This window comes from Mugil cephalus, chromosome 6, assembly GCF_022458985.1.
Source record: "Mugil cephalus isolate CIBA_MC_2020 chromosome 6, CIBA_Mcephalus_1.1, whole genome shotgun sequence".
In the NCBI taxonomy this organism is placed as follows: domain Eukaryota; kingdom Metazoa; phylum Chordata; class Actinopteri; order Mugiliformes; family Mugilidae; genus Mugil; species Mugil cephalus.
The window spans coordinates 5,740,395-5,757,993 of NC_061775.1; the positions used below are offsets into that span (position 1 = coordinate 5,740,395).

General features: G+C 40.3%; 1 protein-coding gene and 1 pseudogene across 3 annotated transcripts in view; both read left to right on the plus strand.

Moving 5' to 3' along the window:
• slc44a5b (solute carrier family 44 member 5b) overlaps positions 1-17,599 on the plus strand; it is a 33,499-nt gene that overhangs the window by 1,385 nt on the left and 14,515 nt on the right. For all 3 annotated transcript variants that reach the window (XM_047587708.1, XM_047587707.1, XM_047587709.1), the window contains exons 2-3: positions 12,272-12,320; positions 16,438-16,511. In XM_047587708.1, the coding sequence (XP_047443664.1) occupies positions 12,272-12,320; positions 16,438-16,511 (123 nt within the window). The remainder of the gene's footprint in view (positions 1-12,271; positions 12,321-16,437; positions 16,512-17,599) is intronic.
• LOC125010029 lies at positions 10,105-10,235 on the plus strand (annotated as a pseudogene).

Sequence of the window (17,599 nt, forward strand, 5' to 3'; positions counted from 1 at the left end):
ATGCCTACACAGCTAACTGTCACTTCTTTCTGTTGCAACCGTCTGTCTAATCTCTTAAAATAAATATTTAGAACAATTTCACTTTTTTTTATGTCTTTTTACTAGCTGCTATCAGGCTACTACAAGACTACCATGGAAAACTGATTCGCAGATTTTGCACCTTACAAGTAGTTTTTACATGTGTCAGTATATTATAATATACTGTATACTGAACATCTATCTATCTATCTATCTATCTATCTATCTATCTATCTATCTATCTATCTATCACGTGTGTGTGCGTGTGTGTGTGTATATATATATATGTTAAATATTGAAATTTGTTGGGTGTAGTAGAAGGCAGTTTGTTTACCGAAGGGCTGGAAAGCAGTACAATAATGAGTATCTGCAGGCAACAGTGAAGCATGGTGGAGGTTCCTTTAAAGTTTGGGGCTACCTTTCTGCAAATGAGTCGGGGATTGGGTCAGAATTAATGGTGTCCTCAATGCTGAGAAATACAGGCAGATACTTGTCCATCATGCAGTATCATCAGGGAGGCGTATAGTTGGCCCCAAATTTATTGTGGAGCAGGACAAAGATAGGAATATATGATATAAATATATATATATATATATATATGCAGAGAGAGAGAGAGAGAGAGAGAGATGGATATAACTACTAGATGCAGCCATCTCCAGCAGGATGCAGCATAAACAGTTTACTAACAACTCAGCACAAGATGTTGACCTGACCTCCAAATTCTCTAGATCCCAAACTGATCAAGTAGCTGTTTGATGCACTGGAACAAGCCTGATCCACAGAGGCCCCTCTTTACAACCCATAGGACCCAAAGCCAGGACACCCTCAGAAGGCCCATGTCCATTCTCTGATGAGGCACAACTGTTCTTTGAGGCACAAGGGAGACCTACACAATATTAAGAAGGTGGTCATAATGTTAAGCCTGAAATTAGTCTGCCTGATACCAGCAATGATGCAGAACTCCAAGCATGCATCATGTCAATAAATAGATAATATAATATAAATCCTCTCGAACTGAATGTGATAGTAAATCCCAGGATGACTGTCAGGAAGTTTGGACCCGTAGGGACAGTAGCTGTACTGTCTCAAAGTAACAGGCATTGTCAAGTCTGCTTCTGACTGCTCTTGATGGGGAAAGCTACTGTCTCTTCCTTTTCTTTCTTCCCCCCACATCCTGACCCAGACCTCATGACTCCAGCACTCTGCCAATCAGAACTGCAACCTGTCAGCTGTCGTTGATTTTCATTGCTCTGCTCAGACATGCGGCTCAGAACCAGGAACGTCAAACCCTGTCATTCCCTGTTTACAAGTTCAAGCTGGTATTTAACAGTGGGCCATATCAATTATTTGTAAAGTGTTGTAATTAAGCAAACTACGGGTTTGTTGCCAAACATAATACATTATTTAGTTACAGTATTACACGCATCACCCTGTGTTTACTGTACATGTCTCTAATGCATTAGGTCAAGTGTTGCTCTCTAGAGAATTAAATAGAATATATTGAGACAGGTTAATTAAGGAGCGTAATTTTGCCCTAACAGCATCTAACAAATTAGAAAGTGGAGCTTAAGATGGAATTATGGTGCCTCCCAGTGTTTAGGTCAGCTGTTTTATGTTATTCGCTCCCTGGTGCTTTCGTTCCAGCAGTTAGCTTAGCAGAAGAGCACTTTGGCCCCACAGCTGAGCAGAGAACAACAAGATGTTTTTTATATCTGAACTCTACCCCATAGTGTTGTCACATTCAATAGGCAGCTGATTGTATACATGTGTTTGCTTCCATGTAGAGTGCATAAGGTTGCATATGGTGTTGCTGGTTTGCCAGCTTTGTTTTTTGCTTCTATCTTTCCAAAAACGGATGTTTGTATTCATTCTGTCATATCCAGAGCAGCAGAAGACAAAGAGTCAGAGACATCGATCGATTTTTTAATGAACTGAAGCCAAATGGAGTAATTTGTGTGGGAACTGGTATTCTTCTCAACAGGAAGCCCAATTATCTGTATAGAAAATCACTATAGTGGGAATGTCACGATGTTATTTCACTCAAATTTCAGAGGTGATAATGTAGAGTTATTATCACCTACTACTTGCATACAATTGCATTTTTCCTGTAATGAGTATAGCTGACATATAAAGGCCCTTTCTTATCTTATCTTACACTCGATGGACAGCTCATTAGGTACAGAAGTGAAGAAAAAAAAATCAGCATGAAGCTATTGTTTCAAAGCATTTGTTTGAAATAACTGACACAGCTGTTAATTTTGGAGGCTGTGGATTTCAGTACCATTGAATTGTATTTGTTATTTTGACAACCCCATTTTAGTCGGTGGGCTATGCTAAACAACAGAAACACTTTTTGTGTCAATACAGTAGAACCTCCAAGATGATCATACAGTTCAGTCACCACATTTCTCACAGTGTTTCAACATAAATTGAACATTATAACAGTCATGAAAGGGAGATTTAGTGCAAGATATATTATCATGTATTAAAATCTATTCGTTTTCACTACCCAATGTTTTGGCAAGTGTATTTCCATGCAACAACATGTGAAAAGACATAAGTGAACAATGTGTTTGCAACTGGTCAAACTACATACCATTCCATTCACATGCATCCATCCTCCTCTCAGTCAGCATCCTGATTTGAGTGTGTTCTTGAAGCTAGTATATTACGTAACATCTCCAATGATTTAGCAAATGTTCAGCGGGCTTATATTGTACTGCTGAAATGTTCAGTCAGTCAGAAAAGGAGAAAAGTAGCTCATAATCATTCGGTGACAGCTTTGTAAGTAACAATGTAGATATGAATTCCGTCCACAGCAGAAAGTGTTGAGTTGGGCACACTGTTAATTAACAAATTTCCCGCCTGAGCGGCTTCCCTAAATGCAGCATTTTTATACTGAGCCAATGCTCGACAGAGAGCTGAGAGGAATGCTATAGAATCAAAACATTCACTGCCTCTTTCCATGAAACTGCAGCCAGAAAAGGTTGTGGCTGATCGCTCCATTTTGAACCCAAGACTAAGTGCTATCATGGGCTTTTTAAGTGTCACTACCCTCTGCACTGCGTGTTTCAGATAAAGGCTGATGCCCACCATGCAGTGCTCCTTTGCTCTTTATTATATTTATGGAGTTTATGGCCATCATTTTTAACAAGGCTATGTTCTGTTTCTAATAATTTCATGTGTTTTTCACAAGAGATGCTTGGAAGTTTGAAACATATTATTCACATTAATAATAGGGTGAGTCAGTAAAATAATTCCAGAGGTTTGCTCCTGCACAGCAGTGGTTGGTTTGTTGGAGTCTGTGAAAAAGGGACAGTTAGCTGCTGAGGGGCTTCTTCCACAACAATAAGGGGACTTTAAATTTCCAATTTTCAGTACAAATATAGTCGTATCTGTTTATGTCATTGACAGTGATTTAAGAAACCAAAAGATGCACTGGGAAATAAGTGCGGTTGCTACATTCATGCCAGATGCTTAGATTTTAAGTCTCTAAGATGCACAAAATTACATTTGATAGGTCTGATAAGCAAAACAAAGTAGATATAAAGATATTTATAAAAGCATGGCACAGTATCTTAAGAATGAAAGAGGAATGCAGTTCTGATGCTGAACACATACTTTGTTGTCTATCTTCCTGTGCCATTACCATTCTGTGCACAGATGCATCCTGCCTCATAAACCTTATTAAACTTTGATGTGTAAAGTAAGATGAGGATTTGTTGGAAACATGCACATGAAATAATCTCCATCTCAATTAGTCATCTAGTCATTACGGAGTTTTTCCTAAGACGTGCAAAGTAGTCTTCCTACAGGCCAGGTGTATATGAGGGCAGTTTTTTGGCTTGATTTATGGAATATTTTGCCTATCTCTTAATGCTCAATCTTTATCAATCCTGGCCAAAGCCAATTGAGCCTGTCACTGATCTACAGTAGCAGTCACAAGTTTCATTTCACAGCAACACAGAACTGCCACTGACATGCCTGGAGGCTCTGGCAGAAGTAACCAAGGTCACAAAGCCCCAGCCACAATACTGCTACTTCTGTGCTAGGAGCAGCAGGCCGAGCTGTCAGCATCTGACACTCAGATGCTAACTCCCCTCTTGGGGGTTGAATCCCAACACTCTATTCACAGTATTTGAAATGATGTCAGCTAGTACTACATTTCTTTTTCCTTCTTAAAATAGGCACACTGAATCCTATTCCTACACTAATAGGAGTTAACTCAGTAGGCTGCCAAGTCAGACATGCCAAGTACACAGTCCTCAACCATCTGTTAGTAGTTGAGATAATCCCAAGGGACTCTGGGAAGTAAACCTAAACCAGAGATCGGAATGCTGTTGTCTTGTCTCAATAAGGAGACAAGCACTTTAAGGGTTGTACTGTTCTCAGGAGAGGAAAAATACACGCGAGGAAGGAAAGCTGATTCTGGATGCAAGAGGGCGATAGAAGAAAGGCTGAGAGAAAAGGGCGATGGTGTGTGATGGAGAGTGTTTGTGTGTGTTTTCTCTCCTCAGTTTTTAATGTTACAGAAAAAAGTGAGCCATCTGGAGCATTAACTGCTTTGATTCTTCCAGAAATGTACTATTTTTTGTTTTCTGGGGAAATGTGGGGGCCTTGCATGAACATGGTGCTCATGCTGTAGCAGTTCGTCTCTGTTCAGCTGTGTGTATATATATATATATTCTTTGTGAGTGAGAGGTAGGGTTAGAGATCCTGGAGGCTGTTGTCAGACTCAAGTGAAGGCTTGCTTATATACATCCAGTTGTTATATATCTACACTTCCTACCCCGATCCATGACCCTGCGTGACCTCTACATGTGCATTTCTGCTTTAGCAATAAAACCTTGACAGTGAACCCCTGCCTTACGGAATATATCCTCCATTGCCTTATCCTAAGCTTCACTATCCTCTTTATCCTTCTGGCAGTGTTCCACCCAAGGAGCTTTGCTACTAGTATGCCATGTGAAACACACGCATGTTGCAGGACAAACGTGAATACTTCCAGTATTTAAATACAGACCGGAGAAAAACGCAAAGCCCCAAAGTCATATAACCGATGTTGCTTTCCTCTGTGGATTGGCAGAAGCCAGCGCTTTCATCAAATATGAATGAATATACTGTACACTGCATTCAGACTTACAGACTGTGCCTCCCCTGCTGAGCAACATCATTATGCAGAATTTTTAAAAGTACACCTTCCTTATTCTTTCTGTTCTTTTTTTGTTTATTCATGGGGTGGATCCAGCAGTCGTGTATTCCCAACATAACTTTGACGGAAGTTCAGTCTCACGGCACTTCACTCTCCCCAGGTCGTGGAAATGTTTTTGAATAAGTAGTGTGAAGATAAAAGGGCCCCTTTGACCCAACCCATGTACAGCACCTGCAGTGTTCGAGCTGTTTGCCTGACCACGGTATGAAAGAAGCCTGTGTTGGACAGTGGAGCCAGGGGACACTGGCGCCTGTGTCTGCCTGTATTGATGTGTCTATGAACTGGATGTGTTTATGGAGACGAGCTGAGAAACTCTGGGGTGCAGAATAAATAAAGAAGTTGTACCCCAGGGGGTGATGTACTGTACTGTACTCTATTCTTTGCTCAATATCTCTGCCCATTTATATCTGGCACTCATGTGCTTGATTTTCTTGAGTTTTATTTTAAAGCTTACTAATGTATGTCTGCTATAGGCTGTTGCCATTGCTCATTTGTTCACATGTTCATTTATATGTGTGTGATTCTATGTACATCATTTCCGAGCAGACCAGTTATAGTGAACCACATGAGATAAGTGTGCAAATCAGTCTCCTCCAAATTGTGAAATACAAGACCATGGGCATTTTCTGAGAGTTTCCCCTGAAGCATTGTCACTCCAGGGTGGGGAGTTACACTTGGCTGCCGTCCAGCTCAGTCACTCTGAAGTTTCTGCAGTCAGTCTTTGCACATATTTCAGAATCAGTGGGACAGGATATATGGACGGAAGTAACACATTGTCAGAATTTCTTTGCGAGCAATTGCGAGAGTGCTATTCATAGTAGTAGTAGGTTGTAGAATGATTTTTATGTATGTTGCAGAATTTTATGTTTATTTTCACCCTTGCAAGTTGATAGATTCTGTTGCTATGGCAGACTAGCCACAAATGCAAATAGGATTGAGGAGGGAGGATTACTGCCAATCCTTTGTCTGCTGCTGATGCGTTATTCATTGTCCTTATTGCCTCAGAGCTTTTGATTACTGCTATGATTGTTGTGTTATGTGTAGATCTTTCAGTCGCAGTAGAACACAGTGGCATTATCCAACACTATGTCAATAGAGGCAACTGGCAGTTAGTGGAGCTTACAGCGACTCTAGCCGTCCCAGTGTAGCATGCCTGCCAGGCTTTTTCCGAATGTTTTTGACTCCAGACCGTCATTCAGCCTGACTACAGCCAGCAGCAGGCATCCAGTCCACCAGCCTCATGCACTGCACTGGCAGACTGCAGTGCAGTCTAAGCAGCCGTCATCTAATGCAGAGTCTGCTGGTGGCTCGGCATCACTGATGATTTTCACCACTCTCTGAACACTTCACTGAAATCTGTTTTGTGGGTCAGAGGGATGCAGGGTAATACCGCCTGGAGGAAGTAGTCAGGCTTATGTCATGAGTAAGAACAGCAGCTAAAGCTAAATTTAGCTTAGGTGAATAAGCACTAAGCTCTATCACCTGAATGCACCTGTGTTAGAAGGGAGATGTTTGAAATTCCCCAGAATATTATAGCTCGCGGTACACTCGTTTATGAAATGTCTTTGCTAATGGAGCTTGCACAGTCATATTGTTTTGACAGTATTCTGAGTTTTGACCAGTGTAATAATTGCCTGTCAGCTTGGTTGTCTGTTACTGGGTCACACTGGCAGGTTAGTCAGCTCCAAACAGTAGGATGGTCAAGACACCACTGATGGGACTCTAAAAACAAAACTGTGCCCTGTGATATTCACTGCACCACAATCTGTCCTCTCACCGCTGGTTGTCCTTGATCTCAGTGTGATTCAGCTTCAACTCACCATATGGAATAGCCTGTTTTTACAGTCCCAGCCTTGTTGGGACGAGCAGAAATGAGTTTTTACAATCTTTGTAAAGCGCAAACCGCTTATTTATGTTTGGATCAAATTGATCACTATGAGCAGAGGATTGAGAAATTGATTTCTTTAGTTCTCATGGAGATTGCAGTCTAATTTCCTTTTATACATGGAAATTACAATTATATGTATATAAAGGAATGATATGATCTGACCAGGATCAGCATTACATTACAGGACATTATCAATTGATCTGATGAAAGCGACCTGTGCGTATTAGTTTTCTGACTTCATCACTAGCAGCCATGACCGTTTTTCATTTACACAGTTAGCAACATCTTGGCACATTTTTTAGCAGTTATAAGCTTTGGGGAGAATATGTTTTTATAAATATAAATTAACTTTCTTTTCTCCTTAATGATAATGATATAATATTCAGTGCGCAAAACTCCCTATGCCATAGACTACAACTAGAAGTAGACAAGTCATATGGAGGCAAAATATCATGGGAATCTAGTGAAATAAATAAATTGTATTTGTATGGGATTTCCAGTATTTATTCACCTTGAATTGAACTTAGTCTACCAGTTAGCTACATGCTGCTTACCCCAGCAGCATTTTTTCTTATTAGTTCAGATGTCAGTCAGTGTGATGCAGCCTGTATAGCCTGAAAGCTGTGTAGCGACAACAACTGGGATATAAAAGCTACTAGAGGCAACTAAAGGCAAACGAGCAAGAAGTAGTTAAACTACAGTACATCATACACAACTGCTGACTGTAGAAGACCCAGATTTGAGTGCCCTAGAGCAATCATCAGTGTGTATGGTATACTACTGTAAATGAAAATTGGGACACTTGACCTTGATTCTTTCTTATTATAGGTTTAGTTTTTTGGCAGGAACTGGCCTGTTAGCGCTGGGGTCATTGTCCCTGTGTGTGAAACTGTAGGAAAACTGGTTGTTAGCGACTTCCTTGCTGTGCCTGACATATCATTTGTGCATTTCTGTTTGAACTGTAGATTATGTTAAAATCCAGAGTAGCATGCTCTTATGTTCTGTGCCACTGTGAATGCTGCAGTGAGCACCTGGTATTGTGACATTGTGTCCTTGGCTAAGAAATTCACACATTTAACCAAGTACGTTCCCCATTTTAAAACTTGAGAATGGCTATGGTGAATGACTTTCACTGACAGCCAAACAGATGGCTGCAAACTACAGTTTGGAACAAGGACACATGAAAAACACACTCATGGGCATTTTTTTGTCAAACACCTTAGCAACTCATGGTGCCACTATGACAAAGAAGCTTAAATACACTGCATGACCGAAAAAAAGTTGCCACCAAAAAAGTCATTCTAGTATTGTGCTGGACCGCCTTTAGCTCTGATTAGAACACACACACACTCTGTGGCATTGTTTAAATAAGCCTCTGCAATGTCACTAGATTTATTTCCATCCAGTGTTGCATTAATTTTTTACCAAGATCTTGTATTGATGATGGGAGAGTCTGACCACTGCAGTCTTCTCCAGCACATCCCACAGATTCTCAGTGGCGTGGGGGTCTGGAGTCTGGGGCCTAATCCATGTGTGGCAATGATGTATCATGCTCCCTGAACCACAATTTGAGCCCCATGAATCCTGACACTTCTTCTTGGAATATACCCATGCCATTAAGGAATATGTCCATGCCACTGATGGAATAACCTGGTCATTCAGCATATAGATAGTTAGCTGACCGACCTCATTCTTTCACATTTTTAGCAATGTGTTGTTAACCTACTATTTCAACTTTACTAGTTTCTGCTTCAGTCTCAATAGATATTTTCTCTGCTTGATACATGCTAATGATTGGACCCTTCCTAAACTGACTCAGTATTCTCAGACATATTTTCCATGACAATGGGATGTGTCTTTCCACAGGGTTGATTAAGAAATGAGAAGCTACTCATTACATGAGTTGGGGTTTGTCTAGTTTTTCAATACGTTGTCTACATGCAGTAATTTTGGCTTTACAAACACACTTTGTGTTAGGGCTTACACCATATCCAAAAATGTGGTTTGTTGCTCACTTTGCAGGGACCTGTTATGTTGCTGGAAGTGTGTGACTACTGCACTGAACAAATTATGTTTCTCTGCATTTTTTATCTTGCAGGCTATGTATTTTCTAGCACAGTGCCACCTTTGTTTCAAAATGTCACCAGTTGACCTATCTATCTATTCCAACTGTATACATGTATGATTACCAAGCTAGTATGATACAGTACTGAGCAAAAGTCTTTGGGGTAATTGTCATTACCTTGGGAGGTTGCTGGGTTTGCAAGGAATTGCAAGATCACACAACCGTCCATTTTAACAGGCTTCAAACGGTGCACGTATGATCAACATACAATCAACAAACAAACTAGTTTATCCAGTAACTTTGAAAGAGTTTCCAAGGAAAACCTCTGAGATAGTTCTGTGCAGCCACCCCCCTTTGGGGCATCTGGTTATTATTGTCATGTTGAAGCTTGAATCTGTGACTGATGAAACACCTCTCTTGTGGTATTGAGAGATAAATATGAATCTAAATCTTCCCCAAACTTGGTCTACTGGTATATTAACATGGTTGTTAACATATATGAAATGCTAGCATCTCAGTGAATATAAGCAGAGTACACTGTTCCAGAGTAGACGATCGTTCTTAGTCCTCAAGTAGGTGATATAGTCCAGTTACACCTAAATGGAAAAAAATAAATATAGGACCCGTCTCAGCGTTAGTAAAAAAAAAAGAGTTGAGAAGTGCTCCTGGTCAGCACGGTCAAAAAGACCAAGAGCAAATTTGTTCTCTGAAAGAGTTTTCTGATTTGTATGTGAGAGACAACAGATAAGACCTTCTTAGAGGGTGGATATGATGAATTAGGTCTACCTCTGAGTTGACCATAGACATAGGGAAACAAGGTGAAACATCATACATATATAGTTAATAAGTGATCAGTGGAATAATATGCATGAAAATAATCAACAAACCATTTTAATGCTGTTTAATGCAGCTATTTTCATTATACTTACCTAGCAGAGGAGATACCTTGATCAAGAAGACGGTTCAACCAGGGTGAGACATTTTATTCCAGGTTGTGCTGACTCCTGTAACTTCCTCAAATATGGGAATCTTGATTGTATAACTTCTGATGTGATGATAAGCTGTGGAATGGTGGTTAGAGCTTGAGACCAAAGTGTCCCAGCTTCGCCTCCCTCCATGTCCATGGCTGCAAGCACCCAACCCCATAATTTCCCCGTGAGGATCACTACAGTAAAAATTATTATTATTCATTATTATCTTGATGATACACGGCAGAAACAACTGCACGTAGAATTTATCTTGCGTCTAAACTAGGGATGGACCAAGGTGGATTTTTTAGGGCTGATACAGACACCATTTTTTGAGTCAACATTGGCCGATGACAGATACATGCTGCACATTTTTCTGAGCCAATATTTGGAGCCGATATTGCTTTTTCTCCCTCCATTTACATGATAAAAATGAGACAATGACACAATGACCAAAAACATCAATATTTATTATTGAATTGAAGGTATGTCCAATCCATTCATGTGACCATGATATCTCAGGAATGCCATAAGGGGAATTTCTTCTCAAATTATCACAAAAATTTCACACAAAAGGTTGATGAACTAATGTAATTTCATTTACAAACGTTAAATAAACGTAATTAAATAAAAATTAGTCATTAAATCATAATGCTGTGAAAACATGTACTCAGTTCCTTCTAAGTCTTCACAATATGCAGTATTATGCCTGAATCTGGGCCTACATCTATGAGACAATAATTCATTTCAGTCCAACTCAGTTTTACATATATAGTTACCTATATTGATGGGGAAAGAGCGTGCTGTGCATTGTGGTTGATGTTACAAAACGGAATATACATTTTCCATGGTAAAATAATGTTTGAGAAATGTCATGTCATGTTTATTTTCCCCAGTAAAACGGAAAGCGAACTGTGTAATGCGATGGGAAGTTGAGTTAGATTTTTATGCCACATCCAAGCCAAATGTTACACAGAGTCATTGTGTTGTGGAAGATTCCAATTACAGTATTGATACTTTACACACAGACATAGTGATCCAGGTTATTGATCAGTGTACACGCAGAACTGTATCACCGGGCACTCGCATTGATGCACAAGATACAGATATCAGCTTGTCTCAAGAGATTTTCTCTACGAGTGAAAGTTATCTGTATTCATGTTAGAGAATTTCTGTTTTAATAATGAGGATTTTTTTTGGGGGGGCAGAAACTAAGAGCTAAGTCTTACATGCACAATGCTTGTTACTGTTTCTTTTCATTGGATTTTCTGAGCAGCTTGCGCTGAGAAATTCAGAAGTCATTCCGTTTGATTGTACATTCAGAGCAGGCACACCATATTTGAATAATGCGTAATATATCGTACTCACTTCTCACATTTTTAGAAGCAAAACTCACTTGTATGTCTCTTGACAGGCTCAGTTTGGAAAACGGGCAGATGGGACATAGGCCCACTCATGCTGCCCCTAATTCTGCCTCAGCTGCTTGCAGATATTACGCTCCATGTGGGATGATTAATAGGTCCTCAGCAACACGCCATACTTAGATTCAGCTGGGTAGAACCAACTTGGGAACCAGAGGAGAAGCCAATGAGTAATGCTAATGCGTGTCTGTCACGCCTACAAGTGCACAAGGCAGAGTTAGCCCCTCGGGTGACTGATGGTGCTTACAATTGTGTTTCAGGTTGTACTACTCAGCTGGGTCAAATGGGGAATCCTCGCTGTGACCCACATAACATGTTTGGATTAAGAGTTGCTAAAGTGATTTATTATATTTCTTTGTTTGCCACATTGTTTTGGCTTTTACTTTACCGGGCCTTATATGGTGCTTCCTCTCGCTCACAGTTTTGCCGGGAAACCTGCGCTGTGAAATGACCTAGTTAGATTGTCCTGGCCAGTTGAATGGCACAGCAGGTTAACTTATAACACTTTTATATATATGGTGTGTTTCTCATAAAAATGTAGGCATAATTCTGCCTCTTCCCTCCTTTGTTCCAAGTTACACTCTTTTAGAAGCATCATCCCTTTTTTCAAATGCGCAGTTACTGTATGTCCATGCTGTGTATACGCTCTCTGTTTTACCTGCTTCCATTGTCTAATCTGTCCTTGTCCTGCTCTTACAGGTGAACCATGCAAGTTTGACCCAAACTTCAGAGGGCCTGTTCAGAAAAGGTAATTAACATCACCAACGAGTCAAGCAGGGATAAGGATGTGTGTGTTTTTGTGTGTGAACTGTCCTGCCAAACATGTGACTCTTATGTGTCCCTTATGTGTCCCATGTGACCCCCTGTCCGACAGCGACAGATTGATTATTTGTCATGCTACATTAATAAAGACCGAGTTTGAGTTATTCACTTCATCAAACGCATCAATGGTCCTAAGCTGAGCTGGTGGCAGGAGGTGACCCTATGACTCACATTAGTAACCAGGCACATAACCCAAAACAAATGTAGTCCTGACAGATGTTTCTTTATAAAGTTGATGCCAGGATTCTGGAAACATGAACTTCTGTTTCTACTATGGTACTGAAAGTACTGAAGGTTCTATAGATGCTATAAATACTGCAGATACTGGACAGTTACAACATAAAACTCTTAAAATGTATCCATGCTGCTCAAAGACAGTGTGAAAGAGCTTGACCTATTAACTATCAACTGCATTTTGTCAAAATGTTCACATCCTAAAATGTTACAGTGCGTTACAGATCACAGTTAGGCTAAAGTTACCTCATTTAAACCAACCTTGTGATGGCTCATAATTTCAGCTGGATGCTGTTCATAACATTAATAACTACCATCATTAACTGTCCGTACAAGTATAATAGCCCGGGTGTGTACTAGCACAACAGATTATTATGTGTGTATTCAAGATTCAAGCGTGCATAAGGAAAAAATGCTGAATTTGCTGTTGAGAATCATGGAAATTCAGCAGTATTGGTGCAGGTTTCGGGATGTCCCTAGTCTTTAAAACACTGCAGTTTATAGAACACGAGCTGCAGTCTGTTCTCACGTGAGGTCTATAATTGTGTACATGTGAGAGCTAGTAATGTTGTGAATCGGTTGGATTTTTAAATGTGCATTCAAAACGCATGACTGGTTAAGGATTGACTGGATTGAACCTAGACTGAAGCTTAGCAGATGTGATGTTTTAAATGTGAGCATAAAGAGCTATAAACTTGATGTTGGGTGGTTTCTTCCAAAAATAAATAAATTAGATTGTCCAAATAAATGTGACATTTTAGACTGCCTTATTTCTTTGGCAGAGTGAAGAGCAGAATTTTGCAGTGAAGCAAAACCCCTCGAGGGTGACACCATAGGCTTTTCTTGATGATTTAGTCATTTTCTGGGGTAATATAGGCTCTTATCTCTTTTATGTTCAATGTCAGTTTGGCAGGCTGCTGTGAAGGCATGTTTCAGTCCTCCTGTGTCTCTTTATCCCACCCTCTCCAGCCCATTTCACTGCTACAGCTGGGTGAAGGCACCAAGGATACTTTGATGTTTCTGTGGCCCAGAGGCTGTTCTTAATGAGAACTGGGAGAGAACCAACTCTGTGGTTGTCTTGTTTTCATGCGAGCCTAAAGCCTTAATGAAGTAACCACGTCTAGTTACTGAGTCCTTTACAGGCCGGACAGAAGTGGGCACGGTGTAGTTCAAATTCTGGTAGGGGTAGCTATAAACAGACAATTCATTCACAAGATTAATTCATTAATCAGTTACTAATAAACAACTGCATAATACTAATGCAGTGTAATTCTTCCTTTATGTATAATTCTGGTGATTACTGTCATGCCAACATGTGCCTTGTATTGGTTAGGAACAATTGTTCTGTGTGGCTCTTGCATCCTCCTTCCTGTAAATGTCTGTTACAAAGTAGGGACAGTCTGCCAGATTCACACCACAATGACACCCACGCTATGCTGTGGCACTTCTGCCATCTGTGTCACCTTGGCTCTCGCAGAACATGAGCCGCCAAATGTATAACGTTGACGCAAAGGTTTCCCATTGCACATACACAGCTTTCAGTGGCAAGTCATTTTCCTTCGAAGCAGCACTGCCTGCCAACACCATGCGCAGTCAGGGCAATGCTTTTGGTCGCCGTGTGAATATGTGTAAGTGACATCTGAGGAGATCTGAAGAGTGGGATTGAGGCCAGATTGGAGCCGGAATAGATTTTGCCTAACTATGTTTTCCTGAGATAAGAAAACACGACAGCATTGTTCTTACGCTCCTCACTCCGTCAGCTTCCTGTCATTGCTGACCTTTGCGTGCTTCAAAGGTGACTTTGTTTTTGCATCATGGTGCTGTGTTTGCACTTTGCCTTAAAAAAAAAGGGCAGTCTGTATGAAGGAGTTGGAAAGCACAACAAATCTACTGTAACAGTCCTGCTGAGGTGAAGGAGAGGCAATTTCAGATCAAGTCTCCCAGCCCTCGTACCTTCCCCTCTAATCACTCAGGATGTGTGTCTGAGCGATAGCTAACTTATTTACCAGCTGAAGGATATGGAGGATATTTGAAGACAAGGACTGCAATCACCATAGCAACCCAGACAGCTCTTTTTGAAAGAAATGAAATGGTGCTCCCTTGTTTCTCTTTGTTAATAACGTGCAACATCTCAGCAGCAGCTTTGCTGGTAGTGTGGCAGGGAGCCTTTCCACACCTCATATCCACTGCCAGCGTAAAACTGTGGCTGCCCTCACCAGGCAGAGCTGTGCCCACTTTAGCTGCCTTTGTTTCGCTCTTATCTCAAAAAATAATTGCTGTGCTTCTAGAAAAACGTTTTACAGCTCAATATGTGTCACAAGTCAATTAATAGTATTTTAGGAATGAAACTGCAGCCTCTAGGAATGAAACTGACAATTATTTAAATTATCAATTCGTCTTTTGATTACTTTTTCAATTAATCCTTTTGTATAGGTTCCCAGACTTGTTTTACCATACTCCATAAATTAAAAAAATATATATAATTAATTATCTCATTACTCTTAGTGATCAAGTGATATTTTGGTTGGAAAATAAAGACTGACCATGCGTCAATTACTGTAAGCTTCAAATAACAAGCCCAGTTTTGGTGGCAAAAATCTTGTTCTGAATTTGTAAGCATCTACAGCCTAAACGTAATTCTGCTAATATAGATGATAATTGAGCTATCTTATTATGAGATGAGAAGTCGTAGCAGCCCTGCTGGGCCAGGAAAGATTTCCAGTCCTCTGTTTTGCTAAGTCCTGCAAACCAATTTGCCAGAGCAGCCTGTTAACATAGATTGCATCTTTACTGCAGTTATTAATGCTGGACCGTAAATACTATCTCTTAATTGCAGCTGAAATTGCAAGCCATCCAGGATCATTTGTAAGACAAGCTTAAATTATACAGCTGAGCCAAAATCTAAAAGGCTTAACTGAGCACACTTGTGTTTGTTTCCTAAACAATGCGTCCATTAGAACCGTCCGCATCTTAGCTCTTCCTCGGCTGATGTTATGTGTGTATCACTGCTGTTGACTGTCTATGCTAGTTCGAAAAATGAAGACGAGTAGTGTCTGTACAGAACCGGTGTAACAGTGCTGCATACAAAGCAAAGACAATCCACCACACAGAGGAAACACTGTCACAGTCTCTGAGCTTGTGTCTCACTTTGACCTTGGCTCTGAAAGCTGGAGATGAGGATCTCAAGTCTGTTTCACCCACATATGGTGTTAGGAAAAAGCTATGTATGTCCCTTGTGTGGAACCACTAGGCACATTGGACTGAACTTGGCTTCATTTATGCCTTGGCAAAACACTTGTGGCCTGAATGGTTTTGAAAGGAGGGCTGGACGGACAGCTTCTCTCAGGGTGGAAAGGAGGGGAAGAAAGCTTGTTATGCAGGAAACCTTGAGACAGTGAATAAAGACTCTGAGATGCTGTTTTAAACCAGCAGACTAAAGCAAGCTTCTGTGGAAAGAGAGGGAATCTTCAAATAGCTCTCTGCGCCTGTGGGACAGTTAACCCTGGGGGAGGATTCAGAGTCTCATCAGGAAGTCAGTAGAGTTCTGCTGCAGTTTCTCTGAAAACAGAACTTACAGATGACACTTTGTCACGTCTGCACAAAAATACTGCATCTATATCATGATTACAACAATGAAAAGGTTAAGCACAAATACATACAGTGCATACATTTTTTCTTGAGGTGAAGCATATTCCCAATCTGCCCTGGGGCAGCATTACTAAATGTAACAGCCAGCCATGCCTACATCACTCTGTGTTTCACTTGTAATCTTGGATTCCCATGTCTTATGTGTATAATTGTCTTTCCAGGAGCTGCACTGATGTGGTTTGCTGTATTATCTTCGTCATTGTCATCCTCGGCTACATCGTGCTCGGTACCGTGGGTGAGTTTGATGCATTGCTGTTGATTACATCACACAAGCTTTCATGACGACACGTCCACCAAGTTTAGTCGCGGTCTGGACAGCATCCTCCTTATAAGATGGTAATTTGGCCAAATCTTAATTTATCACCCAAACCAGACTGCGCCTCTCCACAGGATACAACAGCACAGAACAAAACAAGCTGTTTTTTTTGTTTTTTTTTTGTTGTTTGACTTATTCATCGTTTTGTGGTGGGCTATTAAACAACAAAATGCCTGATTGTTAAAAATGCGAGGGAGTTGAGAAACGCGGCTCCCCCATAGAATGGGCTATTCTTTTAATAAGTGGGACTTGATGCCTCGTGTGTTGTCGTCTGTGATAATTCATTTTGCTGGGACTTCATTCAGATTCATTTAATTTACTTGAGAGTGACAGACAAGAATCCATTTTGTCTGCAACTTATTTACTTTTTCTTCTTTCTCTCTTCATTTTTTAAAATTTCTGCTCCATATCTTTTTTTGACTATTTTATTTCTCCTCATATAGGCACACGTGTCTGTTTTATCTTTTGCACATTTGCAGACCATACTTTACTCCCCCTCTTTCATACACACACATAGGACATATAGTACATCACAAAGTAGGTAGAAATGAAATCCCAGTGCTTTCTCTATAGTGCTGTCTCTTTCCAGCTTGTAGTCAGTGGACTCACGTCTCAGTATGGGAAAAAGACAATAAGTGTGACTTTTAATGCACACAATTAGTTGAAGAACACAGTGTTCTTTCTCCATTTTTTTTGTTTCTTCATCTTGGAGTTGGTCTTTCTTATTTTGTCTCTCATTCAGCACAATCCTCCATTGACTGGCAAGGTGAAAAGCCTCAACACAGTTTATTTTAGTTTGTGCAAATAAATAAAATACAATAAGTGCTGAGTAAATGGATTTTTAGAGTTACTACAGCTCCTCTCTAGAGAAGCAGAGCTGAACGCATTACACTGGATTGATTTTCTTTTTATTATTTCTTCTCAGTTAATGTGCAGTCATGCAGTCTCCAAAATAAATTGTTGTTGCATTGTTAATTGATTCTGTTATTTTTTTATTCAGTGTTTAG